Source organism: Athene noctua, chromosome 1 (genome assembly GCF_965140245.1).
Source record: "Athene noctua chromosome 1, bAthNoc1.hap1.1, whole genome shotgun sequence".
Taxonomy (NCBI): Eukaryota; Metazoa; Chordata; class Aves; order Strigiformes; family Strigidae; genus Athene; species Athene noctua.
This window is the reverse complement of record NC_134037.1, coordinates 126371346-126399293: the sequence shown is the minus strand read 5'-3', so window position 1 is coordinate 126399293 and position 27948 is coordinate 126371346. Positions and strand designations below refer to the sequence as shown.

The following is a 27948-nucleotide window of genomic DNA, read 5'->3' as shown; positions in this document are numbered from 1 at the left end:
ACAGCGGCGAGGGCGGGGCGGGAGAGACCCGCCGGGCTCCTCCGCCGGCGGGCAGCGCGCCGGGGGCAGCCCCCTCCCAACCGCCCCACCGCGGGGGGACGCCACTCCCAACCGCCCCCCCGGGGGGAAGCCTCCTCCCAGCCGCACCTCTGGGCGCCTCGCCGCCGGGAGCCGTCCCCCGCGGGCTGATCGAGCCCTCGGGGCTGGGCTGAAGCATCCGCCTGGCGGCATACGACAGCCAAAGTGCCCGAGAGGGAGGGGAGGGCGGAGAGCAAAGATAGGGTTTGGAGGCTCTTTCTCTCTTGTACGGCAGAAAGGTTTTTGTGAGTTAGCATGCCTAGACTGAGGGTCAGTTTCTTGCTCTCTGAAGCCAACATCAATATTTGGTCCAGGGTTTCTGTTGAGATTTTTTAAAAATCACTTTATTGCAATCTTCTTATTTTAATAGGAGAAAAGCCTTTTCTAATTGCAGGATCAGATCAGAATCTTATTTCTTTAAATCTAATACTACTCTTTATCTATGGCTGGTACCACTTCTGCAAGGAGAAGGACCTTTGAAACTGCAAGTCGTACCATAATTCAACTCTCTACAGGTCTCATTCACACCTAACAGATTGCTTTTAACCCAGGAGCAGGTTTGTGCATCCTTCCCATTCTTTTGCATTTGTTCTTGTTTGCTGTTAAAACTGCAACATTCTTATGTCTGATATGGGACTTGGACTACAGATATATTTTTTGTTTGATTAAATGTTATGGTAGAATTAATTATTTTGTTAGGAGAATTTCACAGCTACATATTGCACTGTACCTGACCTTTTCTTTGTTTTCCTAAAGCTAGGATGTACACGTGGTGGGAAAACATAGTATTGCTAAGCCAAATGGAAGATACAGCATTACCTAGCTGCATTTCTTAGTGCATGCAAGTTAATTAGGGAATTAATTTTATTGTGAACGTTAAGCAAAAGAATACATTCTGTTGAAAACAACCTCTGAAAAAAAACCCCAAACCCACCCAAACCTCTCATATTTACCTTGGTTAGGTATCTAGATAAGAATAGACTTCCTAATGTGTCCAGACAGCCAGATTTCCCCAAAGATAAGGGCAAGGCAAGATCCCTGCCTCTCAGAACTGTGTATGTGATGAGCTTTGTAAGTAACATCATACCTTCAATAGCAGTCACTAGCAGCAGGGACTCCCCTATAGGGAAGTTGTTACACGATGCAGTCATTGCTTCTCCCCCGAACAGTCAAAAGTGAAACAAATGCTATTAAAAAAACCCTAACTTCCCTGTGTATGGTGAGGTAGTGGCATTATCAATGCTGATGTCTAAGGAGAATCTTTTGGGCTTGGTGAGTCACCTAAGACTTGTATTGTCAAAGGGCACCTAGTCAGAGAGTAGTTGCATCTAATCAAGTAGTAAGTTGCAGGAGCAACTCAGCCCATAGTGGGGGGGGTCAACGTTTGATCACAAATCATACACTGAACTCCTTAGATTCGTTGCAATGATCTTTGCTGACTTTAAAGGTCCTCAAAAGCAGTCCACCAAAAGCTAGGTAAAATTAATCCCTCTAAGCATTGTTGAGGTCAACAATGAATGGGCTTGAAAATATCTTTGAAGTTATTAGATAGTCAAGGGGTATGCACAGGTTTTCAGATGAGGAAGCAGCTGCTATATACAGACATGTATCTCATAACAAAAGACCACATTCATGTTTCTCCCTATCTTTTTTGCTCATAGCAAAAGAATTCCCATTTTTCATTATATTCTGCTGAAACTGCTGCACTTTGTGGCTTGTTGAAAGTTTTCCTTGCAGCAACTGCCACTTCTGTAAGTTTCAATGTAATTCAGTATGAAATCACAGAGGCCTTACACATGGGGAATCTGATAGTACCACTTAAAGCGGTGTGTGAAGAATAATGGCTATTGTAAGGGATCAGTTTTACTCTTCTCATGGGCCAGACATATCATGTTGTAGTAAATTGTGTGTAGCTGAAAACATTGATTGCAATTAGTTTCCCAAGTACACGAGAGGTCAGATCTATAACGAGGTTTTTTCCCTTATTATTTCTGACTGAATGATCATCTTTGTCTGGACACAGATCAGGCTGTGACTTTATTCCAGGTCACTATAGCAAAGTGGCAAACATGAGGGAGAACACTAAAAAAGCATCATATTATGGATTATGTGTGCATAGGCTGAGTAACTGTTTTACCATGTGAAAGTGAAACAGTGGTGAGAGCAGAACTTCTATGAAGAAGGAATTTTAAACACAGCTATTGCTTTGCTTTTCATTGATCTGATAACGTCTTATGTTTTGAACCCCTTAGTGCTTTTGAAGGGAGTGGTGACCACCCTCAAGTGAGCTGCAGCCAGCATGCACAGCTATTCTCATTTCTCTTTTTCTTCCCAGAACTAGGAAAGTCTTCTCACACTGCAGCGTCATCCTCCAAGACCTCTCTCTTGTGCCTAGGACTTCCCTGCTGCAGCTACATTACCTGCATGTATCACTGATGGGGGACTACTGCAGGGGAGAAGTGAGTGCATCACAGGTGAGGTAGGATGCATCCAATGAAAAGCCAGAGTTAATATGCAGATAAGTCATGGCCTATGCTTTGTGCTGGTCCAATCTGTCTGGAAAACATTCTGGAGAAATCAATTTGGTTTCTTGACTGCATCCACTCAATGTAATCTCTCTATGCATAATATGTCAACTGCATAAACGTTTCAGTATTATCGTTAATGCAGGCCTTCCCACTTAGAGTTAATGCACTAATCCTGCTGTGTAACTCTACAATAATTAAATATATAAAATGTGCCTGAGGCAGAACAAGATGGTTCATTTATGGCAGCCAGCCCACAGCATTTAGATTCCAAGGTGACATGGACAATACCTGTAATAGTCTTTTCATGCTTGCCCCTCTTTGATTCCTTTCCTTACATAGTGCTAAATTTGGAAATGTTCCGGGTTTGGGTTTCTTTCTGAGAAGTGGATCCAAAGCCACAATCTTTCACTTGCTAAAAATAGCCATATGTGTGATTCCGTATGGAGTGAATTGTGCTGAGACTGGCACCTGCCAGCTCTCCAATTAATACTGTAATTCTTTTGAGACCTCTGCCTCTGCGCAGAAGCGAGAAAGGGTTTTACTGAACTATAAGCTGGACTGAGTCTATCACCTTTGCAAACCACTTCTGCATATTATTTTTTCCCGTGTAGCCAATCATTTTGAACATCGGGCTTTTGATTTAATTTCTGCTGGAAATGCAGCTTGATTTGCTGGAGAGATGCATATTTATGGAGAACTCACGTGCTGTGTTACAGATGGAGCGGGCTTATGGCATTTACAACGCAGCAAACATGTTTGAAGAGCAGCTGTGCAAAGGCTTGAGAGAGCAGTGAAGCTGAAGTAAAAAGCTGAGAAACTGCCTGTCTTCCTTGCAGATGACGTGTTTATTTGCAAAGATATGGTTCCAGTTTTCGGTATAAATGCCCATCAGTCTCTCAGCTAGATCCCTTGCTCAGATAAATGTGGTTGATCACTTTGTTTGTTTTTTTTTTTTTAAATGCTTGCAGGAGTGGACCTTGAGGTGGCAGAAAAAAACCAGAATTTTGGAGGAAATACGGCAGCAAGATCTCCTGTACAAGAACAGATCACTTACCAGCAAACTGAACTAAGATACTGAGCTCTATTGCAGATTGTGCTATTGTGACAAATGTTGCTAATCCAGCATCACACACCTTTACCTACTAAGGACAGAAATGGGGAGAACAGTGTGAGTGATGGCAGGTTTCCACAATGCAGGTTACTTTCTGCTAGACAAAGCTCTATCCTCTGCTCTGTGGAGAGCTAGAAGAAATACAGCTTTTCTGCTCTCATGCCTGGTGCTGCTCTTTAGGAATGTCTGCATAAAGAAGACATGCATGAGCAGTCCAGGCCATCCCTCATACCTGCCGTGGCCACTGTATGGTTAAGGAACATTTTGCTTCACATGAATGATTTCGCTGATCAGCACATTTCTGCCTGGGGCAAGAGGAAGTGCTGATTCCCCGGTGGTGACCTGTGATAAATGAAACCAAGCCTCAGTGTTAAAAGAAAAAGGATTATTTCAGACATGTAAGGTAGAAGGGTGAAAGGAATAGCTGAGTTTTGAAGATGAAATGGAAACAATATAGAGGAAAGAAGTGTTATAAAAGTAGTTGTTTCCAGCTAATATTGGATGGAGGTAATTTTATGCTTTGACACTGAGATCCTTAAGTAGCTAATGGTAAATTCTGGAGTCATTGGCTTGGTGCCACTGTGTCTAGAATTGCATTTCACACTTCCAAGGGCTCTTCATGCAGGTAAATAAGAAACTGAGCTTTGTGAAAGTGTGGAGTCAGCATCCTTTTCTGTTCAGATTAAACTACTTTTTAGTATAAGGTTATATAGATGTTCAGTTGAAGAGGATCTGTCCCTGGACATTTCATATCATCGATTAATTATGCAGGGCCCTGTCATCCTGACTCAGCACAAATCAGCAGGAGCAGATGAGCAGGAAAAGATGTGGAAAGGCTGCCTGCAGGGAGGAAAATGCTGGCAGATTCTTTTGTCTTTTTTCCCCATAAGCACTTCCAGCTGGGGAAGGGGTTTCCTTTCCGCAGGTCTGAGGGGCTGCAAGGTAGAGACAGAAGGAAGAACTAACTGTGAGCAACTTCTTTGTCTCTAATGCTTGACCAGGCTCTGTAGCATTATGGCCTCAAGGCAGCTAAAAAAGGGATACTTTAACTATAGTGAAAGGTATTTAATTTGAGTTGTTGTTGTCTATGACCTGTATTTTTGCGTTATCCAATCAGAGTAAAAAAAAATATGTACCTGTTCCCAAAGACAGAACCACTGGAATGAAAGGGAAGAGAAGGAAATAATTCACCTTCTTAAAGCAAAAGGAATTACTGACCAAAGAAGACATTATATAGGAGGAGCCTACAAGCTCCTGAGTTTATTAGGCATCATTTTAAGGCTTATGGGAAGTGAAGGGAGCCTTCACAGAAACGGAAACTCAGTTAGATCATCTCAACTTTGGGATGTGTCTTCAGTTCATTCCAGGCCCTGGGACTGGTAGGCAGATTCTTTACTGTAAATGTGGCACAAAGCTTTCTGATCACTTTTTAGTGATAAAACTTTAGTGATCACTTTTTAGCTTTGTTTCCAAAGAGCGTGAAGCTTTTATTAGCTAGGTGTGAGTTACTGTCTCTCTAATAGATTTAGAATCTGTTGGCTGATGTCAAGTACACTTGACAGCCAGAGAATTGGAAAGCATGTATTGAATCTTTGATTTTCAAACGGTCTAATGGGTGACTGGATTGGTCAGCAACTAGGGCCCTTACAGCAATAGCATGATTTACAGGAGTAAAGGAACAATGTACTGAGACTCTGTAGGTTCTAGAAACAAAATCCAAATGACCTAATAATACATAAAATCATCATGAAAAGGTGTGCTTTGGGCAGAATGCACTGCAAAGTGTATAGCCTGAGACTGCTGCTACAGACAGGTGCTCTGCCTGAAGATGAGACTGGAGGGGTCATTTAAGCAGCAGCTAGCTGAGAAAGGTCTGGAATGGAATAGCTGAATTCAGACAGTGAAGAGAAACATTCAGCAGTTGGGATAGTGAAGCACTAATACAGGTAACCAAGAAAGGAGTGGAGTCTCATCTGGGAGAACCCCTAAATAGGCATCAGCAAGGAATGGCCAGAGAAAGTCTCTGAGGGCTCTTCTTATCCTCTGATCCTCTATCACAGACCTTGTTAGACTTCTGCATACTTCTGAGTAAGGGCTGAGACAAAGAGAGTCAAATAGAGAGCAGGAATTTCTGTCTGTGGAAAAGTCCCTGTTTGGGGATCTTTACCAGTGGCAGAGGTGACAGAAGGAGTAACCCTGGGCTCAACCCATATCTGAATGGGCTCAGCTGTAGAAGTGAGTTGGAGTCTTGTACATGGGAGATTATTTTGCTATTGGCAATGCAGAAGCCTCCTTATTGCCTCCTGTGTACCACCACTCTTCCTTCTATATGGGGAAGAGGAACTGTGTCTCTGGTATATATCAACTTTTGGAAGACTATGGCTTTGTCTTATCTTTTACAGAATCACAGAATCATCTAGATTGGAAAAGACATTGAAGATCATCCAGTCCAACCATTAACTTCACACTGACTGTTCTCAACTCCACCAGATCCCTCAGCGCTGGGTCAGCCTGACTCTTAAACCCCTCCAGGGATGGGGACTCCACCACTGCCCTGGGCAGCCCATTCCAACCCCCACAACCCCTTCTGGAAAGAAATGGTTCCTAATAGCCAGTCTAAACCTTCCCTGGTAAGCTTGAGGCCATTCCTGCTTGTCCTATCTCTTGTTACTTGGTTCAAGAGACTCATCCCCAGCTCTCTGCACCCTCCTTTCAGGGAGCTGTAGAGGGCGATGAGGTCTCCCCTCAGCCTCCTCCAGACTAAACCCCCCCAGTTCCATCAGCCGCTCCCCATCAGACCTGTGCTCCAGACCCTGCACCAGCTCCGTTGCCCTCCTCTGGACACGCTCGAGTCATTCAATGGCCTTTTTGGAGTGAGGGGCCCAAAACTGAACACAGGAATCGAGGTGCGGCCTCACCAGTGCCGAGTACAGGGGTAAGATCCCTTCCTTGTCCCTGCTGGCCACGCTATTGCTGACACAAGCCAGGATGCCATTGGCCTTCTTGGCCACCTGGGCACACTGCTGGCTCCTGTTCAGCCGGCTGTCAGTCAACCCCCCCAGGTCCCTCTCTGACTGGCAGCTCTCCAGCCACTCCTCCCCAAGCCTGTAGCGCTGCTGGGGGTTGTTGTGGCCAAAGCACAGAACCCTGCATTTAGCCTTATTGAAACTCACACCAACTGTAGCCAAATGAACTCTGCAGCAAGTCAGAGATGCTCATAGAAAGTGACATTCTGCGACACTTTATGTAGTGTGCTGGTCTAGTCCATTTATGCCTGTTTGACAGCTAACCTCTTTGGGAGGCCCCAGCATCGAACTCCAAAACCTGATTAAGTCCGATAAACAAATTTCTCTTATCAGCAGAGGGCGCATCATCTTTAAGTGAGGGCCCTCCAGCTCCCTGCCAGGCCCCAGGTGCTCACCCACTGAGTCTTCAAAGACGAGATGAAGTGACAGAACCGGTGAGTTGGAAACCTGTCTCTGAGATCCTTTTGGCATGCACCAAGCAGCAACACAGCATGCCGCCCTGTTTGTTGTTTTGCTAGAGTTCATGTGTTTGCAGAGTGGGCCTAAGTTCTTGGGAATGGGCACTAATATGCTTATTTAGTTTCCCCAGACTCTGTCATCAAGGCTGGCTGTATTTGATACAGTTATGCATTTTGTCAGGCTGTAGCCTGTTCTGTCAGAGGTAAACTATAAATAAACACGTGCCTCTGCGTTTCCCTATCTCTTACTCTGTAAGAGGAAATGGGCTTGTTTTCATGTGATTAGCAGGCAGAGGAACTTGTGAAAGTGACACAGCTGTACTGTAAAAACGCCAGCCCACGGACTTTGCTGCCAGAGGAACTTAACTGCCAGCGCTGATAGACCTGAGAGCAGGATTGCCTGAGACATGGAGCGAGAACCAATGCGCATAAGGGAGGGCTACTTGGTTAAGAAGGTAAGTGGGCAGTTTTGGACTGCATGGAGGAGGAAGCTAACTTTGAACATGTTGGGGAGGTGTAGGGGAACACACTTCATTTTTTAAAAAAAAAATAATTTCTTCCAGAAGAATAGGCAAATGAACAGAATTCCTTGAGCAGTAAAACAAAGTGGTGTTAGTGATTATAGAGGTACTTGATAGAGGTTATATCTTGTCAATATACTTCATAAGGTATTTTGCATATACCTCAGATGTACCTTTGGATCAAAAGATTTATATTTTTATTAAGTAACCTAATGCCCTTACTGGAAGCTTGGCAAAACAGGCCACAGCTTGAAATGGCCACAGCCTGCTCCATTGCACTTAATTGCTGAGTTAAACATGAAGGAAGCATCGTGACATTAAAGAGGTCAGGTCACCTTGGCCTGGAAACAGTGTGTGGGGCCACAGGCACTTCCGTTCTTTGGGAAGGCAGTAGCCCTACAGCAACCTCTGCTCTGGAGTCTTTTGTGGTAGAGCCTGTAGGGTAAGGCCTTGACTTTCATTTAAATCCTTTGTGAGATCGGTCTGGCTTAAAGCAGCCTAACGAAACAGTGTCAGTCCTGGAGCAAGAGAGGAGCTCTCTCTTGTGGTGTCTCTGCTCATCAAAATGAGAATGTCACTCATTAGAACAGCTGGCCGGAGGGATCTTTAGTCTGGGGCCAGTGTTGTGAAGAGGCTGCTCTTCAGTCTTGTTTCCACTGACACTGGAAGGAAGAGAGTAATTGTAAAGCTGCAGTAATGCTGTCATGTGGAAGGAAAGAGCCAAATTCATGCTGTGCAGTTTGCAGGTCTCTAGTTCCAATGGCCTGATATAGAGAGCGAGTGACTCATGATCTGTATTCATCCATGACAGGGGAATGGCTGGAAATTTAGACACTGGGACAATCCCAAACTGTGTGCCTGGCTGGGTATGCTGGGGAAAACATGCATACAGATGTGGCAGTGTCATTCCCTCAGATTCTTGGGGTTGCTGGGTTCCCAAAAACTCTCTCTGTGCAGGTACTACTAAAGTTGCTGTTGGGTGCTGCTGCAATGGCAACAGGGAAGTGGAAATTGTGCCCATTTCCTAGAACAGCCTCATAGGTGGCTCTGTCCTTACAGAAGTGGGTTTATGCTGGTGGTGAGGAGCAGCGGTGTACTAGAGGAAGGGCTGGAGGGCAAAAGGAGAAGAAGATACAAATCAGACAGGTACCAGTTGTTTGATCCATCAGTGAGGTTGCTATAAATTCCACAATCAGCTTTCAGCAAGGCCAGGCATGCTCCTGATTAACCTTACCTGCTAATTATGTACTCTTCTCCTCTCCTTTATGTAAAGTGAAACCAAGAATTTGATTTGATACAGCTCTCTTTGCAGAGATATTTACATTAGGCTGGGGAACAGTGTTGTGCTTGGGGGTCAGTGCTTTAGCTGGGACGATGTGACCCCCAGTGAATGTGGGTTCAGACCTCAGTGCTGATTTAGGTCAGCTTAAATGTCTATTAGTATATATTGGGGCCTTTGTGTCATCTTTTGAGCATAAGAAAGAACTAATTTTCTAATCTTGTAGTGCTGCAGATCTTATAAAAAGAAGTTGTTCTACTGAAGGGAAGTTGTGTGTTTTTAAAATGGCTAATGATTTCAGAGAGTAATTCAGGGAACGCCCATCTACATCTGCAGTCTTTGTTGTAGGTGTGACAATTTGATTTTTAATCCAGGAAGATCAAATCCAGCATCCTTCTTGCTTGTCTTTCATGAAATGTTTTAGATGAGACCAATGTCACCATGTTTGGATTTGCTGATAGTGTGGATCTGAGACTGCCAGTCTTAACACTGTGATGGCTTCCATTGGCTGAGCTGTCAGAGTCTGGTGTTCAGAAAGTACTGGACTTGCTTGTTTATGAGTAGAAGTATTGTAAGCCCACAAACAAAAGGAAATTTCAACAGTTCTTGTCTTGGCTCATCATCTTAATTGATTTCTTAGCAGAAAATCAACCAGTGGGTCAATTTGGGCTCTCAAAAAAATGGTAAATTTTCATGGTTTAATTAAAAAAAAAAAAAATCAAAAGAAAGTAGCAGTCAACCCATATGTGGTACCCAGGTGACACTCTTACTTGTAGTTCCCTGTTTAGCTGGGTTTCCAGAGAGCCCCTAGCACTGTGACTTTCCTTGGGAAGGTAGTATTACTTTGTGGGGCACCTTCTGCTTTCAGTGATGGCTGCTCTTAATAAGATCTCTGCTGACAGGTTTCCCTCCTCACCCTGTAATTGAACACAGGGTCTGATTCAGAGTGAAAAGGGCCTTTCTTGAAAGCTAAGGCAGCAAAAAAGGATGTGACAGACAAAGGGTTCATTTGGGAAAAAAAAAAAAAAAAAAGAAGACTCAGCATATTTTTATTCTATTCACTTTTGCAGAATTACAAAATGCAAATGTTACTGACTGTGCCCAGTTCTCTGGTTTAACAAATCAAAACAAGCCATTTACACAGCACAATGGTGGCTGCCTTCCTTCTGTCTGCAGCTTTAGCCCTACTCAGCCACCATGGTCTGAGTAGGACAGGGATGCTGTGGGTGGAGTTGTAGAAGGGGGAGGATAAATTTAGGTCTCTCTTTGTAACAGAAAGAGCAAGGGAAACTAATATTTTTGAAGGATGGCCTCTTATTTGGGGCTCACAAATGTTGGTTGTGCTTTGGTAACTCATCAGAAGAACTGCTGGTATTCAGTACATCTAAATGTTGATTTGGCTGAGCTGTAAATCACTTGGATATCTGGGACTGTGACCACTTTTGAAGCTGGTTGCAGGCAGGACCAAAGAGGTTGTCTAGCTAGAGTGCAGCAGTCTTAGTAATTTTAGCAGTTAATCATTGAGAAGCAGATTGTTCCTCTCTGAGTCCCTGAAAGTTTTGCTTTTGTGTTTCATTGTACATTGGATCCAGCCCTGTCTTTATCTCTGTATTTCTTTCATCTAACATCTGTGTTTCAGGATTAGGAAGTAAAAGCTTTAAAAGATTAAATGAAGCACTTTGATTCCTCACCACAGCAGCTGGAGATCTGCAGCCTCAGACCCTTAAGCCATTCATTACTCTTACAGTTTGTTCTTATATGTCTAGAAATCCTCTGAGATGTGTGCTTTCTTATCAGACAATCGAGTCTTAATGACTGACTGTATTGTGGCATCAAGTCCTAAATACAGCACAGGGTACCCAAGTTAATGAGGCAGTCCTAATGTGGCAGTTCACATCCAGAAATTTTGAGGATTATTCATAATACTGCCACTATGTCATCTTGAAGCCAGTGGTTGGGACTAATTGATACTAAAAAGAAACGCTTGCTAGGGGAGGCAATGGGATTTTGAAAAAACTTATGGCTGGGGTGACTACAAGGGGAAATTAATGGTCATCAGAAGAATAACAACAATTTTTTTTTAACTGCATAGTAAGATGTGTGCAGTTGGGTTATGTTCCCCTTGAGACACTAACTGTAGTTATTTTAGTGTCAGTCAGACACTCCCTGGAAGGTCATATCTTCAGTGGTTATCATGTGAAGAGTGATTTATTGAGCATAATATACACAGTGGTTTATTGATGCAGGGCAGCATGTTTAATACCTGGAAGCCAATGTGGGTTGTGCTCTTAGAAGATGGAATTGAATTCTACAAGCGGAAGGCTGACAACAGCCCCAAAGGGATGGTCCCACTAAAAGGAAGCTCTGTTAACAGCCCATGCCAAGATTTTGGCAAAAGAATGGTAAGTACTTTTTTAATAACGATGACTGACAATATACTTACACTCCTGGAGGTACTGAAGGGGCAAAAGGCTGGTGGTTATAGATACCTTACACTCATCCTAGTGGCAACACTCACTTGTCTTTAGAAGGTCACAAACAGGCTTGGACTTGTGTAGTATTTGAAAAGTTTGACTGCTCAGGAAAAAATCGGGATACTTTCTGAATTGCTCCTCTTGAAGTGTTTCGTTTCCTTTTTTTTACTTTTTTTTTTTTTTTTTAATATCTGAGTCTGTCAGAGAGCAGAGCTAAATTATATTGTTGTGAGTCTACTTAGCTGGAATGGTGCAACTCCTGTATTAAATATAAATGTAGCTGCCACAGAATAAAGGTGTGGGAAACTATTTCATGAGCAGTGGAAACATTTACTTATTATCAAAGAGCAACAATTGGCTTGCTCAGACAGGAAGGAGATAACTGCTGTGACACAGATGCCCAAGTAAAGATGTAATTCCAAACCTTTTTATTACCATTTGGTAACTATCTGACCCCATACACTTCACATTCATGCAATCTGTATTAATCACACACTGCATTGTTACTTGTAGGGCTTTTGCAAGTGACTAAGAGTCACATCTACACTCAGAGAGAGAGCAAAAACCAAAACTAATTTAGGGAAAGTAGTCCAAATGTTGTCTACACATTTGGGATCTCTAAGGTTGAGGGTAGTAAGTTCACAGTGAAACACACAGATCACAAATTCAGAATCTTATTTGACACAAATTCAGAATCTTATTCGACACAAAATAAGATACAAAAAGATAAATGTACAAGCATACATATTTTGATACAGGGTTCCCAAAAAATAGTTGTTGGTAAAACAAGATTTCTAGTATGAGTGAAGAATGATACCTTTAATCAGTCATTTGTTATTTCAACAACTCAGTTTCATCACGTAAGCATTATACCCGCAGGAATTCCTTTGATAAAGGGTTCCCTCAGAATATGAAATATTATCCAATTACAGTTTAAACAAATTTACCGCAAGGATGTGTGACTAAAGATAGAAGTCTCTGAGAGCGTTAGAAAAGTAGAAAGAAAGTGTAAGAGAGCACATGAGAGAGCAAGTGTCACTTTCTTGTATGAGTAAAGTGAGGAGAATTATACTTGTCCTTAGGTTTTGTGGTAAGTGGAGTCAGCATCCCCTGACATCCAATCCCCCAGGTTTGGACTTGCTGGCTTTCCTTTTTTTCCTTCCTTCTTTTCTTTTCTTCTTTCTTTTTTTTTTTTTTTTTTTCCCTCTTTGTGCAGACTCCGTATTTACATGTAAAAAAAAAATAAATCGATTCTTATAGAGTCATTTTAGACTTAGATCTATTAAGAAAATGTAGCTTTTAACTTAAAAGCTCTCTTTGAGGCAGTACAATAAAAGGATGGGGCAGAGAATAAAGGTTGCTGTCAATCCTGTGCTGGGTCAAAGAAGTTGTAGATGGCTGCTTCTCTTGGGAACAAAAGGTTTTAGAGGACCATTACCTTGGATATCTCACCCAGACCAGGATCTTCAAGAGCTGCTTGCTCTTCCTGGATCTCTCTAGGTACTGGGAGTTGTCCACAGAAGGAGATTGTATTAGCATGCCTGGAAGAATTGTATGAGCATGCATTCCCACCTCATGCCCATCACAGGTTTTTTGATCCCTGAGCTGACAAGGGCGATTGTCCAACTGATTCAGAAGGGTTTGAGACTGATTGCTGGGCAAGCCCATTTACTCTTCCTTATTGCTAAAGGCTCCTGCCTGAGCCACCCTTGGGCAGGGCTGGGCAAATCTTACTGTTTAACCCCTGCGGCTTCGGATCTGACCTTCTGCTTCAGCCAGCATGGGTTGCATCTCGGGGCACTGCCTGGGATCTCTTTGCTACAGCACTTGGCTTTACATCTTTTGCAAACCATGAATAATAAAGGTGAAGCATAATTACATCTAGAGACTAGAGCATGGGGCGGGAACATTAAATAACCAAATAAAGGAACAGAAATTAAATATATTTGCATACATCTGGTTCTAATTCTGCTGATTTGAAACCATGTTCCTACATTATCTAATTAACAAGTCTCAGCACAGCACTCCTTACTCTATACATGAGGTATAATGCATGGGAGAAGGGTACTATGTTCAAGAGTATCACAGATCTTACATTATAATGGTAGAAATGAAGTTTTTCTCACAAAACATTCCAAACAGTTGCATGGGAAGATTGTTTGTGTCTTATTTTTAACTCCCACAGAGGCACTGACATCGGTATTGGTCTATTGTAGTTGTTTGGAAATGTCATTAACACGTTTAATGATAGTGAAAAGATAATTCAGCAGTGCACATGCATTCTACAAAATAGGCAGAGAGGTCTGAAGTATCAGATGTCTGTAGAAGGCAGTGAGAGGAATCCTCACCTGCCCAAAGGGCTGCCTGAGAATGTCACCGAAAACCAGGATAAAAACTTATTGACATCAATGTGATGTAGATAAGCAGACAGACACTTCTTTATTAACAGCCGGGTGCGCAGGGGAGTCATTTCACCAACAACACACACCAAGCACCAGAATCATACACCTTATATAGGACTTACTCATACATATTCATTAAGTATTCATACATAAACATACAATCTCTAAGAAATCATTAACATATTCTCCTCCTATTTTCGATTATGCACAGTGAAAGCTAGAAATGTCTAGAAATGTCTAGAAATCTGAATAGGTGGTCCATGAGTTGGTGGTTGCAATCTCCCCCTGCCGGAATTACCTTTTGCTAAAGTTCATGGTTTCTTGGCAGGTACTTGCAGGTTGTTATGGTCACTTCCCTCAGTTCCCATTAATCCTGGACCTTGACAACTACTTGCGTTCTTCTAGTCCTATGTATGCATCATAAATCTGTTTACAAATCATTTTGTGCTTTGTTACTTAAGTCCTAACTGTTTCCACTAGCTAATTATGACCACTCCCTTCAGCCTTGGTACAGAACTGTACAGGGGATTTTAAAGTAGCAGTTGGTTTCTGGTGAAAAATGCAATAAATGTGAACAAATTATTTTACTAAAATACCTCTTAATACTATACTCATATTAAAATCAAATGTAACTTAATTTCAGTTGATAGCAAAATCAGTAACAAGGGTGTACCAGTTTGCAGAAGATGCATTGCATCTGTATGGAAGGGTGATAAAGTCTTTGAGGATTGTTTTTTTGACTGCAATGAGTTTTACATTATGCTTCATTTTACGTTATGAGTTTACTGGGGCCTTTTCTGAGGGAGAATAAATAAAAAAGAAGGATCTCAGACCTGGGGGTTGAGGCACCCAAAACACTTTTTCATAACTAAGATCTGATGCAGAGTTTGCTGAAGTCAGTGGAAGTGATCCAAATGACTGCAGCAAGTGTTGGAGCAGATCCTCCTTATTGAGCTGGTGAGATAGTTCTTCAAGTTCATAGACAAATAGCCCTGGAGACATATTTTCTCCTAAAATTTGCACTCTTTGAACATTCAAAACTGCAACATGCTCATTCATGTAAGCAATGCCATTACTGGGATTGTCCTTACAAGTAGTTACTGCCCAATATGATTAAATCTGATTTTCTACATGTATTCCTTGAAAATGTGGTATCTTGATTTCTGTATCATACATTTTTCAGCTTTACTATACTTCTGAATCCAATGCCTCTCCATTCCATCCTGATTTGTCTCATTGGTTATGTGCCAAAATATACAGTTCTTCCTGTTATGGGATCTATTCTGGTTCTTCTTGGTTTGCATACATTTACTTCATATAGCTAAAAATGAAAGTATATTTTTAGGACAGGAGTTCTGTAGGATGAAAAGTGGGATAATTCTTATTAAGTCAGTTTTAAGTCCAGTCTTACTTACCTGCGATAAGTTTGGAGCAAGGACTATTGAGCCATGAGCAGACTTCTATGTTCATCTGATTAGATTTCAGCTTTCTGAATTGGCTTGTGTATCTGCATCGGGGTTTAGCTTGAAACCCCAGGGCACATCACCAATACACTTTGTTTACAAAATCAGTTGCAAAAAGCAGGTACTGAGGGGAAAGGAAGCAATCTTGGATTTGTTAAACAGAGATACAGCCTGTTCAGACAAGGCTGCAACTGCGTATTTTGAGATTTTATTTCCAAATGCATTCACCACTGTTTGCTGTTCTTGATCTGAAGTTTGATCATTCCTTAATGTGATGTTAATTCTGCTATACTTGTGCTTTCTGTGCTTTCCCCGTGGCTTTCCTGTAGATAGCATTATTATGTATGGTAGCTCATAGTCAGATTCATTTGTCCTAACTTAAACTATTTAAGATGTTGGTGTTTAGTTCAGTCAAATGGTCTGATTTTCTCACAGCACAAATAGATACACATGATCAGAGGGAGACTCGGTCAATTCTAGGACTGAAGACCCAACATCTTCACCAGTTTCAGAGGAAGCCTGGATGTCTAGCTTAGTGGCCTAGATTTCTAACAGCTTAAGTTAAGAGAAAGAGCTTTCCCAGTCTCCTTTGTGTACTGGAAATGAAAACTCTTCTTGAGCATTTCACTGTATGTTGCTTCTCAGCTCTTGCACTTGGAGAATGCTGATTTTCCCTTTGGTAAAAGCTTGGTTTAATGATTTGCTAGTTCATTCTATTAATCTGGTGTGCTAGCATGACTCTTGGGTCTTGGATACTGGGATTTGGAGAGATCTGTCTGCTTTTCACATGCACTGTACATTGATTTTCAGGATGTAGCTCTTTACTGCATAATAGAAAATGTTGGTATTGCTGGAAATATGAAGAGTATCAGATAAGAAATGGTTACTTTTCTGTCTGAAATGGATTTTTGAGGACCCACTGCTTTCTAAGTTTGAAATCTGTCTTCCTTAAAAATCAGTGGAACTTCTGGGCAATTTCAGGGTGCCAGAATTTTTCCTATTGGCAACAGTCTGGAAGATACGTCTTAGGGATGTTCATGTGCCATTTTTGACACAGGCTTCAGTAGACTCATTCAGTGTTTTGATTTCATTGCTGTAGATTCACCACACTTTGCTCTTTGACACTAGTGTCTGCTTTACTTGCTCTCAAAAAGCCATGTTGTTTGCTTGTTAATTAGCCTGTCATTTTTAGATGCATGCTGAGTGAGAACCTGTTGTATTTATTCTAATACAACTACAGAACAAATGACAGTTCCACTTATGGGGAACTGTATTTTAGAGGAAGTGGAAACCCTCTTGCCTGAGTATTAGATCCAGATTTTCCATCCATAAGGTCACTGGATGAAAATGAGATCAAACAGTGTGAACTTTGTGGTTTTTGCTTTTTTTTTTTTTTTTTCAGGTTGGTGTTATTTTTTTCTGTTTAGAACTACCTTTAAAAGATCTTTTCTTATTTTTGGGAAACACAGTCTTTCCATTGTTACTGGTGTGTTTAGATAGGTAGTGGTCATAAGGTGTAGCCAAGGGTTGGATTCATCACCTCCCTACCAAGCCCTTAAAGGTTTGCTAGGCTGCAATTGTGTTCAGATACTCTCCAATGTGACTGTGACCTTTTCTCACCTTGTGAATCAGTAGCTGAGCAACATGATGTGGGGTTTTTTTTCCTCCTTCAGACTGACCACATCTCTATAAAAAGATTTATGCCCCCTGTAATCCTGCAGGGGCTGGGCACTTCAGTCTTTCAGCTGTGTTGAACTTTCCAGCAAAAGTTAAAATCAGCAGCTATATCAGTGCCACTCACCTTGGCTGTACTGACAATGTCAGGATCTCTCAAAGGGAAATAACAAAAGGAGTCAGTTATTTACACTGCCTGTTCATGTTTCTCTTCAGAGTTTTTTTAATTTAACTGTGGTTCTAAGGCACTTACCACAGTCCCTTAGGCACAGGTGGGCTGTATGTCATGGTGGTACGACGTTAATCGTGCCCAACTGGCTACACCACAGTAACTTTTAAAAAACCACAATTTATCATTCCAGTTTGTCTTCAAGCTCACTGTGGCCAAGCAGCAGGACCACTTTTTTCAAGCTGCCTACCTGGAGGAGAGAGATGCCTGGGTACGAGATATCAAGAAAGCAATTCGTTGCATAGATGGAGGCCAAAGGTTTGCCAGAAAATCCACAAGAAAGTCTATCAGACTGCCTGAAACAATCAACCTGAGGTTTGTTGTCATAGCTCTGCTCCTCCATTTACTTCCATCTGCAGGCTGTGTGCCAGATATGTAACCTCAGTCTAGGAGAGCTATGAGCATGTCTGTCCATGCTACCTCTCTGGTTTCACTCAGAGTCCTTTCTGCATGACTAAGAGTTTCAGAGCATAGAAGGTGAAAGAAATGAGCTAGCCATAAGAACTGGGAAGATCATTTTTAATACATCTTCTTTTACCAAAGAATGCTTATTTATCAAAGGTTTTTGCTGATAAGGAGATTTCTGCACACACTGAAGTGCAAGAGGGGATCCCAGCCAAAGTGTGATTCTTCCACGGGAGGCATTTTTATACAGTATATAATTTATTACAAAAATTTCTTAAACCTTTTGTTTGCTCTCCAAAGAAACACTGATGTTAGCCTAGTTTTTGGATGGTGAGGGGACAGTGATGCCTGCCAAAGAACTTGGAACTGGCAAAAGGAGAAGAAAAGGGCATACACAGGAAACTATCTGTTTGCCAGTACTTTTAAAAAATTAAGGACAACTTTTTTTTTGTTTTTTTTTCCTCTGAGCAGTAAATACCAAGATACAAATGAGCCTGCAGTGCTGCTTACAAGACAGTATAACTGCACAGGGCCAAGATCCTACTAAATCTGACTTCACAGGCTTCAGCAGAGGATCACCCTGACTAACAGACCAAAGGACTTAGCCTGTGACATTTAATATTCATCCTTCTTGTTATTCCAGAGCTCCAAGGAATTAGAGTTCTGAGCAAGTGAAAAGCAAGTGGGAGGAAGGAAGTCACACCAGAGTTCACTGAGGTTACTTAGGGCCTCTGAGACCATGCAGGCTTTGGAGATGTCACAGTGACAAGTTTTTATGCTTGGTCAAAGACCTTTGGGGAAACATAGTGCAAGGCAGTGAGCTCCTCTATTGGCACTGAGGCTGTGGGGCCCTGTGAAAATGCCTCAGCAGTGAGTGTTCCTCTGTTCACACTACAGTCACCACAAGTCGTTCCATTCTCAAAATATGGGGCTGTGGTGAGCTGTTTGTGCGCTCCCCACATCTGCTCCTGCAACTGTGACAGTGATGTAGTGAGGCCTCCAGGCTTTGCAACGTACATTTTTCAAGAGATTAAACTAAGCCATGCTATAACTCTGCAGAGAGAGTAATTATACCAGAAAAACATGAAGACCCCGTGAATGACAACAGTGTTATTATATGAACTGGCTAAATCTTTTTATTTGCTAACAGTTTCCATGATTCTTTGTATGCACAGTGCTTTGTACCTCTCAATGAAGGATCCTGAAAAGGGAATAAAGGAATTGAAGCTGGAAAAAGATAAAAAAGTGTTCAATCACTGCTTTACAGGTAAGGAGCTCTTGTCCTTCTTTTCCTTACAATAAAGGGAGCACAGGGCTGAGAGGCTAAAGATAGATAAAACAGCTCTAAGCTTTGTAGAGCACAGAGAAGTTTGAGAAGAAGCCTGACAGAAGTTTTCTTGACCAACACAGGGGGTGCTTAAAGGATGACGCTTGAAAAAGTGTTCTGCTATGGCCATGGTAAGCAAGAGAGGAGGAAGACATTTAACCGGTGCCAGAAAGATTGAAGTAGATCTTTGTAGAAAGTTGCATGAAACATTTAACTCCAGAAAAATCATTAATTCCTGAATTTTTCATCAACAAACCATGTCACATTGTAACTCCTGTCCTTCTCCAAATCAAATCTGTGGGTGCTAGAGTCAAAATCCACCCTGTTTCAACAGCACTACGTTAGTAACATAGCAGCCTGGAAGACTGCTTTCTCCAGGCTTGGCTGTCCTTTGTACTTCTACAGTCCCTGAGTCTTCCCAGCTCAGCCCTGCATCCCCTCCCAGCTCTTTTCTCCCTCAGGTACAGTGTTGAAGATGTACTGGCCCCTGCCATCAGGTGGATTGGCTATACCTCACTGGATGACCTAGGCACCTTTCCAGATCAGCTCTCTGCATTGTCACTAAGGACATCTTTCAGGAGACTGATGAATAGATGGAGTCGGCCTGTTGCCTGTGTATTTTTAGGCTTCTTTGTGTTTGTCTTGGTTTGTGGCTGATACTGTTTATTCCTTTGTAATCAGGCACCTCTGTGATTGACTGGCTGGTGTCTAGCAACTCCATCCGAAATCGCAAAGAAGGTCTCATGCTTGCCTCTTCCCTCTTGAGTGAAGGCTACCTGCAGCCTGCAGGGGATACGTCCAAGGCTGCTGCTGAGGGACTGTCAGACACCCCCTTCTTAGATCTCAGCGATGCCTACTATTACTTTGTGAGTGTTGTATTCTGTTTTTTTAATCATCCCAGACTTGCTGATGATCTGGTTTTCTCAGGCTTCTTGTTGTGTTTCCTAAGTTGTGGAGGAAAGGTTGTACAGAAATGGAGAGATCCATGTGAATTGTCTGTCTCTACATGATGCTTGGAATGAACTGTCTCACTTAATATTTGTAAGCAGGACTTTTTTTTTTTTTTTTTCTGGAACCCTTCTAAGTGTGAACTGAGTGCTGACATCAAGCTGGGTTGTTTTAAAATTAGACTTTGTTCTTGGGAATTTCACCAGTGACCAGAATTTAGCCATCAGTTCCCCTGATGGTTCAGTGGAAGGGAAGAGACTTCATTATCATAGGGCTTTTCAGAGTGGCACAAGCTACAAACCCATTTTTGTGCAGAGCCATCAAATCTGACTCAGTGTGTGTGTGTACACACACACACAGAGCTTGCCTGTGAGCAGAGAAGCAAAAGTTTTTGCTATCTGACAATAATACCTGTCCTGGGTAGCTTATTTAACCTTTTCAATTTATTGCTTCTTATTCTGTAGAAGATTTGACTTGAAGAACTTGCCATATCACAGTCACAATCAAATACTGTTTTAAAGATATTTGTTTTATGAACTTATGCTAACAACTAAGTATGCCTTCTGTCAAGTAAAATGCATAAATATTACAATTCTGTTTCTATTTACCACATAGAATCACTCAGCTTCAGCAAAATGAGTCTCCCATTACTTCATTTGTTTTCCTAGAATATGCCCCACAGACTTTACCTGTGCAGCAATGGAAGCAGAGCCACTGCTGGTGAAGGCAGTTGTGTGGCCATCCCAGTTCCTGGCTACCTGGTACACTTCTCCTAGCAGCCCATGTGTGCTCTTCTTGTTTTCAGCTTGTTTTCAGTTTGATTCAATACCAATGTGGTGCAGAAGGCCACAGCAGGTCAATGTCCAACTTGCTATCATATAAGTAGGCAGCACAGACATTTACTCTAAGCCATACAAATGGTAACCTGCATTTACATCACTGGAACAGTGTATGGTTTCAGTAAGTAGCATCACAGTTATCTGGTGTGGAATGGATGTGATGCATGGATCCTGAGACAGCCTGGGTTCAGTGCACACATCACAACATCACAGCTGTAAAAAAAAAATTGTAAATTTCATAAACTAGGGGCAGTTCTTGTTGGAGAAGACATCCTGGATGGAGCATTTCTTCTCCCCAAATTCCAGATGGTTGTGATGGATGGAGGAAGAGGAAGGGTGTGTTGGGTGCAGGGATGGCTACGCTGTGCTGATATGGCTTCATATGAACTGCTGTCTGTGCATTTAAAAACCTGTGACGTCATGGGATTGAGGCAGCCTTCCATTGTGGAGGAAATGTGACACCGAGAATCATGGAGAATGGAGGCTCTGAGATATACACAGATGCTCCAGCTCTCTTCAGATGCCCTGAGACCCATTGGTGTTGTCCTACCTCACACTGAAAGGCTTCCATGGTGACTTGGAGCGCTTCTCAACTTACTGGGAGACTTTTCCAGTAAAAGGGTTGAATTTTTGGGTGGCAAAAAAAAGGGTGGAAGCAAGCCAAAGAGAAGCCAGATCTGTATGTGTACATAAACATGAAGCAGCTGTGTAACTTCTGAATTTTCTCTTGTGGTCACGCAGCCAGACAGTGGTTTTTTCTGCGAGGGAAATTCCAGTGATGATGATGTGGTCCTGAAAGAAGAATTCAGAGGCATAGTAGTCAAACAAGGATGCCTGCTGAAACAGGTCAGTATTGTTCATGTTCCATCCTGTCACTGGGTTGACATTGCATGGGTACAAGATTACTCATTTACACCAAAAAGCTTTAAAGAGAGAAACTAGCCTATGCTGTCTCCACACTAGACAGGTTTCATGTCTGTCCCTCTTGTCTTTGCACAAAGAACACCTGCTGTAGCGTGACAGCAGGGCTTTTGCCCAATGTTGCAAGGTTTTTGCTCTTGCTATGAAATAAGACAGTTTATAGTTTTAATTAGGAAAGACTGCTAGAGCAGGAGATGTGACAAGTCATTGATACAATGCAGAACTGAACTCAGATAAAAAGGCTGCCCATCCAGTGTCCCTCTAGCCACACAACTGGGTAGTGGCCGGTTTTCACAGGCTTTTTCAGCATACCTGAGCAAAAGAGTCTCCTTTCAGTCACTCATGTCTGATCCTGTTCTATCTGTAAGACGGAAGATAACTGTATACCTTTCCAGCAAAACTTTAAGTGATATGGTGAACATAATGGTAAGATCCTTACTTTTTGAGGCCATCACAAGCAGATATTAGTGAGCTGAAGGCAAGACCAGGATTGTTCAATGAATAGAATAGTTCAGTTGGAGGGACCTGCAATGATCATCTGTCTAGTCCAACTGCCTGACCACTTTAGGGCTGACCAAAGGTTAAAGTGCATTGTTCAAATGCCTCTTAAACACTAATGGGCTTGGGCCATTGACTGTGCCTCTAGGAAGCCTATTCCAGTGTGTGACCACTCTCTCTGTAAAGAAATGCTCCCTAATATCAAGTCTAAAACTCCACTGTTAAAATATTCCTTAGGAGTTCCTAAGAACTTTTTGGTGGTGCTCACTTGTCTTTCTTTTGCTCAGACTACTCAAAAGCAATGGAAGAAATTAGACACACAACTTTCTGCTAACTTTTACCCTGTCACATTTACCATCTGCCTATTTAGTAAAAGCTTTCTTGTGACCAGCACAACTAATTGAGAAATCAATATTTTGAAATGCTGGGAGGAAGTGATTCATGTCATTCCACCAGTGTTAGTCTGGATTTGGTCACCCTCAGTGACCAGATGTGATCACTGCTTGGAAGCGTCACTGCTTCTACTGAGGATGCTTTCATCAGATCTAGATTTTCCCCACCCATCATTTCAGTCTTGAAAATAGACAATGAGGCATCTACATCCATATCGGAAGTTGGTGTTATTTCTGCTTGAGCTTCTCAGCTGTGAACCCTCTCTAAGTGCTTAAGCCAGATAAACCTTTTTTTGTTGTTGTCTTCACAGGTATAGAAGAACCTTCAGCTCATTCCTGCCAATAGTTCAAGGTCCTGAAAGAAATTTTGCAGCCATGTTTTCTGGCAAACATTTAAACCTCGTTCTGCCAGACCTCATGTGAACATCATAACTACCAGACTATGAGATGTGTTTAAGGGAATCTCACATATTGAAGCTGTTCTGCCTTGTACAAAAATTAAAAATAGGAACCCATGTGATAGCCCACTTGTGTAAAGAGTGGTATGCAGAAAGGCTACGTTCAAGTCCTACTCCAGTGAATATTTCCTGTCCAAAATATTAATCTTTTTCTCTTTTGTATTTGCCTGTTCTCTCATGTGTGGGTAAGCTGACTGTAAGCACTTGCAGGCAAAGGAGTTCACGACATTCCTGGTTTTGAATTTTCCTAGGGACATCGGAGGAAGAACTGGAAAGTGAGAAAGTTTGTTTTGAGAGAGGACCCTGCATATCTTCACTACTATGATCCTGCCGGTGTAAGAGACATTTGGTTTATTTCCCTGTTTGTTTTAAAGCCAACGCTTTGTAGAAATATCTGAATGGAGTATTTGCATGGGAATGTGTGATAGGGAAGACCACGCAGGACAGCGGGGCTGTTTGTGCTCATGTGGCCTAGCCATCCTCTGGAAAAGCAGAATGAAGGCTGGTTTCTGAGGCTACCTGGGAGCAGCTAACACCGAATTGTGCTCTCACCTCTTATCTGTGATTGATTAGAATTAATGTGTGCTCTCACTTGATTAAAATGAACAAGGTTATAAGTGCAAATGAACACAATACAGACATTTTGCAGTTTATAATTGAGGTATTTTCTGTGTTAGGATGAGGCATGGTGTTTCATTTCTTGTGTAATGCTAATGGGCCAAATTCTGCCCTAAGAAAGGAAGGAGCATTGCCACAGGCAAAACCTGCCCCCCACAAGCTGGCATTCAGGTAGATTCAGCTCACAGGTTTTATTTCATCCTACATTGCTACAGGAGCTGTGCCGCTGTGGGTTACAGGTGCTTTACGCTGTGCCTGTCCCCCTTGGCAGAGGCAGCCTAGAGATGCTGGAGAATCAACACTGAGGGGTTTTGGACCTCTGTGGTCACAGCTTGCCTTTCCTCTCCCAAAGGGCTGAGGTGTCAGCTTATAGGGACTGCTCCTTTGAAACATACGCCAATAAAACTCTGTCTTCACTCATTCTTTGACTATCGCAGTCCTGAAGTGCACAAGAGGCCACATTGTAAATAAGGGTGTAGCTGCTCCTGCTACTTGGCAAGAATGCTTCTAAGATCAACTCATTTTCTCTCTCATCTTTTTTTCTATTCACTGTGAAATCAAAAGGAAGGTTATAGTTGGCACAGGCTTATATTCTTCTTATACCTTTGTTCAGGACATGCTAAAATACTCTGCAAATCCTGAATTCTAAATCCCAAAAGAGATTTCCTATTTATTTTCAGGTTGCCCCCCTACCACACCCCCCACCCTCCATGTCACACACAGACTGAGGATCCCCTGAGGTTTCCCAGGTGACATACTAAGTCAGCAAATATTTTTATTTTCATTCTTGAGTTGTAGCCAGATATTAACACGTGAACAGTTTCAGAAGTGTTGCATTTCATCTTGATTTCACATCCTCACCAGGGAGAAGAACCACTAGGAGCAATTCACTTGAGAGGCTGCGTGGTGACAGCAGTGGAAGATATGCCAGACTGTAAGGAACCATACTGCATAAGGTTTTTGGTACAATCTTTCAATCTGCCTGAAATTGCAAGTGGCTTTTACTTAAAAGCAATCTATGTGTGATGGTTCAGTAATTCTTCTAGTAACTAGTCTCTCTATTGCTGTCTCAATTACTGGAGGAGGGAGGATACTGTGGTAAAGGTAGCGATGGGGAATCTTGTGTTTTGTCAGTTGTTTAGAAAAGACTTGTCACAAGGATGATGCCATCCCTATGTTAGGATAACTGGCCTTAGACAAAGTAAGCTGAGTTTGCTCTTTTTAGTTGAAGATTTTGGGATGGAAGCTTTACGTTAGAAATGGTTATGCCAAAATATTATTACTGTTCACATTCTGTTCCCTTCCAAAATTAGAAGATGTGGGAACAGCAATGGTTAAGTATTGCTGCAAGGAACAAGAAACACTCATCTCGTGCATTCTCCTCTCCACAGGAGAGGTAGACTATCATACCCAGCAAGAAGGTCTGTGTAGGCAGACATGAAAAGAACTGGAGATTCTGGATATGACATAACTGAAGCCTTTGTTTTTGTAGCTGGCAAGGCACGGGAAGGTTTGGGGAGTATGACCTGTCTGCAGGATTGCAGATCTTTCCATGATTGGAGATTATTTAACCAGAGACTCTTGAAGGTGAAATGTGCAGAATTTATGGGTTGTTTCTCCAAGAGAGAGACCTATCTCATGGACCCAATCTTCCAATCTGTTTGCAAAGGCCTGATCAGGCACAGCTGTAGGAAGGAAGGAAATCCCCTTACAGTGTGTAAGGGAAGAAACACTGTAAATACAAGACTTTATTCTCTCATAGCTGACTTCCTCATTTCTTTCCTGTAGCCAAGAAGTATGATGTTGACAACATCCTCTTTGAAATCATCACAGCAAATGAAATCCACTATTACTTGCAAGCAGCCTCATCTGCAGAGCGTACAGAGTGGATCAGAGCAATTCAGGCAGTTGCTAGGACTGGAAAATGAAGATGATCTCCCAGCAAGAAGACAGACAACTGAAATTCATTACTCAAAACAAAATGGAATTTTGGCATTTCATCAAGAGAATACAGAATCATTCAGAAAGGCATCCTAAAGCTTGAGGGTGGGGGTGAGGGTCCATAGTAAGTTTCAATTTTATAGTTGGCACTAACAAACTAACATTTTCCACTTGTTTTACGGTAATATTTTACTAAATATTTTACAAAATTATAGCATAGAACATGCCGTATTAGTGTGTGCTTCTTAGAGTATCAGTCTCCCTTGGGAAGGCTGTACCTTATACCTTTCCCTGTTGCCACAGCTGATAATGAGAATTCACCATTAACAAAGGACAGTCACGTCACTAACTGTGAGGAACTCAGCTAGTCACCTACCATTCAGCCTGTGTTGTGGTTCAGTATCTTCAGATATTTCAAAGTCTTCCCAAGAGAAACTTTACACTTTCTTCTTTACCAGCCAGTGATCTTTCTACTGCCTTGTTCACCTGCACAAGGAATGCCATGGATTTAAGGAAAGAGATCAACTCACTTGGAAACCTAATCCACTCCTTTATAATTCTTCAGTGTTAAGGAAGGGAAGAATCCAGACAACTATGGAAGCACCATGCAGAAAGCAAGTACAACTCAATGAGAGCGGTAGGAGCTTCCTTGTAGGAAAAGTCTCTCCCATGGTATTTCAAACACGAAGCAATCTCAGTTCAACTTCTTTATCACCTGATTTTGACCTTTGCTAAATTTCTCCACAAGAATCTTCTCTAGGACCATTGTTTCTCTTCATTTAGATCTCCAAAGCAGTTGCTAGGGTGTCATGTACTTGACCTGTATTTGAATTAAGAGTCTTGCAGGAGAGGAGGAAGGATCCATGAGTTGGTTACTTTAAGTGATTTTGTTTAGATTTTTCTTTCTCTTTTTTAATCTCCAGCAACATACTCGGTCCTTGGTTCTGTGCATTAGTAACATAAAAGAAACCCTGTGCTTGCTGTAACTGAAATAAACGTTGTTATTCGACAGGATCAGTTTACCTCATCAATCTTTATATTTTTGTGTGACTGTATTGAACTTCTAAGTCTTAAACTTGAAGCAGGAGTTGAAAGTTAATGTAAGATTCTGCATGGAGATGGCTCCTGTTGCAGACTGATGTTTCTGAGAGCAAGTAAACTTAAAAACTTCTAAAATTCTGTTTGTAGATCTAAAAAGGTGCCTTATTCTTAAGAATTCTTATTCAGATATCTTCAGGCTAAACATAAATCTGGAGTTAAAGCTTCTTTTCAATTCTGGTTAATTATGCCTGTACCTGAGCTAATGAGCCTGAAGGTCCTTTGCCTTAATATTGCTTACCATAGAGAAAACACATCCCTGCAGGGCCAGCAGGCTGGTAGGGACCTTATCATCACGTCCATTTAAGACAGCTAGAGGAAATGGGGTTCTGTCAGGCATTTCCTGTATCTCACGAAAGCTGACAGGATCGCCAGAGCCTGGTCTGTCATTCTAGGAAGGAAGGCTCATGGCAAAAAGATAGGCGGTTTGCTCAGCCTGCCTCCTTGATAATTGCTTTGTGGTTGCTGCTTATTTTTGCTTTCAGAGCTCACTAACCCAAAAATGCCCTGTGGCACAGGAAAATAGGAAAAAAACCTCACACAACCAAACAACAGAAACTTGCCCAGCTTAGAAAAGAAGAGATGCAACTGCTGATTTTTAATAAGACTAAAAAGTTTTACCAGTCTTTGACATCATCATTTTTCCCTGTGTCCAGTCAAGGGTACAGCTGCCCACCTATGAACGGTATTTTCTCTGGTGGATGATGCTAGTAAGTGCATTTGTGGAAGAGCTCTGATGTTTGTACCAGGCTGTATCAGCAGGGTTTCTAACTTCATAGGTAGTTCTTCTGAAGATAGATCACAAGGGTTTGTAGGTGTGTCTGCTTCTTAGCAGAAAGGGGAAGATTGGAAGTGTATGTCTGATGCCACCCTACCTACATTTCCTGCTCTAAATGCTGTCATTTTCCTGAGACTGGTACTGGCAGTGACTCCAAACTGTTGTTATTTTTAGTCAGGTTCTCATGCATTTCTTAACATCATTAATTAGCTTTACATTCCAGGGTGAATGTGCTCTAGTCAGTCTTGTCAGCCTGACAAGAAAAAAATTTCACAGACCCTTCTCTCTGATAAGATTTTCACAAGGGATGAACTGGCAACCAGAGTTATTTTGGGGCTAGTTTTCAAAGACACTTGGTGTCCTAACTCATGTCAGTGCTTTTGAAAATCAAGTGCATAAATGCCACCAGCAGTCTGACCCTAGGAACCGTGCACGCGAGGATGACAATTGTCATGACCCTTGAAATGAGTCAGGTAAGTCGT

General features: G+C 42.0%; 1 protein-coding gene across 8 annotated transcripts; it reads left to right on the top strand.

Annotated features, from left to right (window-relative positions):
* The first annotated feature begins 228 nt into the window (after positions 1-228).
* On the top strand, positions 229-26598 carry PLEK (pleckstrin). 8 transcript variants are annotated; one of them, XM_074919881.1, is made up of 15 exons: positions 229-635; positions 2414-2552; positions 3323-3407; positions 3575-3774; positions 6120-6347; positions 7077-7177; positions 7488-7656; positions 11248-11403; positions 17377-17558; positions 18824-18915; positions 19657-19841; positions 21504-21608; positions 23283-23366; positions 24514-24583; positions 25438-26598. In XM_074919881.1, exons 7-15 carry the CDS (start codon positions 7609-7611, stop codon positions 25575-25577), a joined length of 1062 nt encoding a protein of 353 aa, XP_074775982.1. In that variant the 5' UTR covers positions 229-635; positions 2414-2552; positions 3323-3407; positions 3575-3774; positions 6120-6347; positions 7077-7177; positions 7488-7608; the 3' UTR covers positions 25578-26598. The 8 variants fall into 8 exon arrangements, with proteins under 8 accessions (XP_074775982.1, XP_074775811.1, XP_074776073.1 ...); XM_074919710.1 differs by having other exon boundaries at positions 3323-3481; XM_074919972.1 differs by lacking the exon at positions 3323-3407 and having other exon boundaries at positions 2414-2537.
* Positions 26599-27948: the final 1350 nt, after the last annotated feature.

What these genes read in the sequence shown, in the direction of transcription:
- PLEK (XM_074919972.1), top strand. Translation starts at nt 7,609, where the DNA reads ATGGAGCGAGAACCAATGCGCATAAGGGAGGGCTACTTGGTTAAGAAG. An exon ending in GTTCAATCACTGCTTTACAG is followed by an intron (nt 18,916 to 19,656) that starts GTAAGGAGCTCT and finishes CTTTGTAATCAG; the next exon opens with GCACCTCTGTGATTGACTGG. An exon ending in GCGATGCCTACTATTACTTT is followed by an intron (nt 19,842 to 21,503) that starts GTGAGTGTTGTA and finishes GTGGTCACGCAG; the next exon opens with CCAGACAGTGGTTTTTTCTG.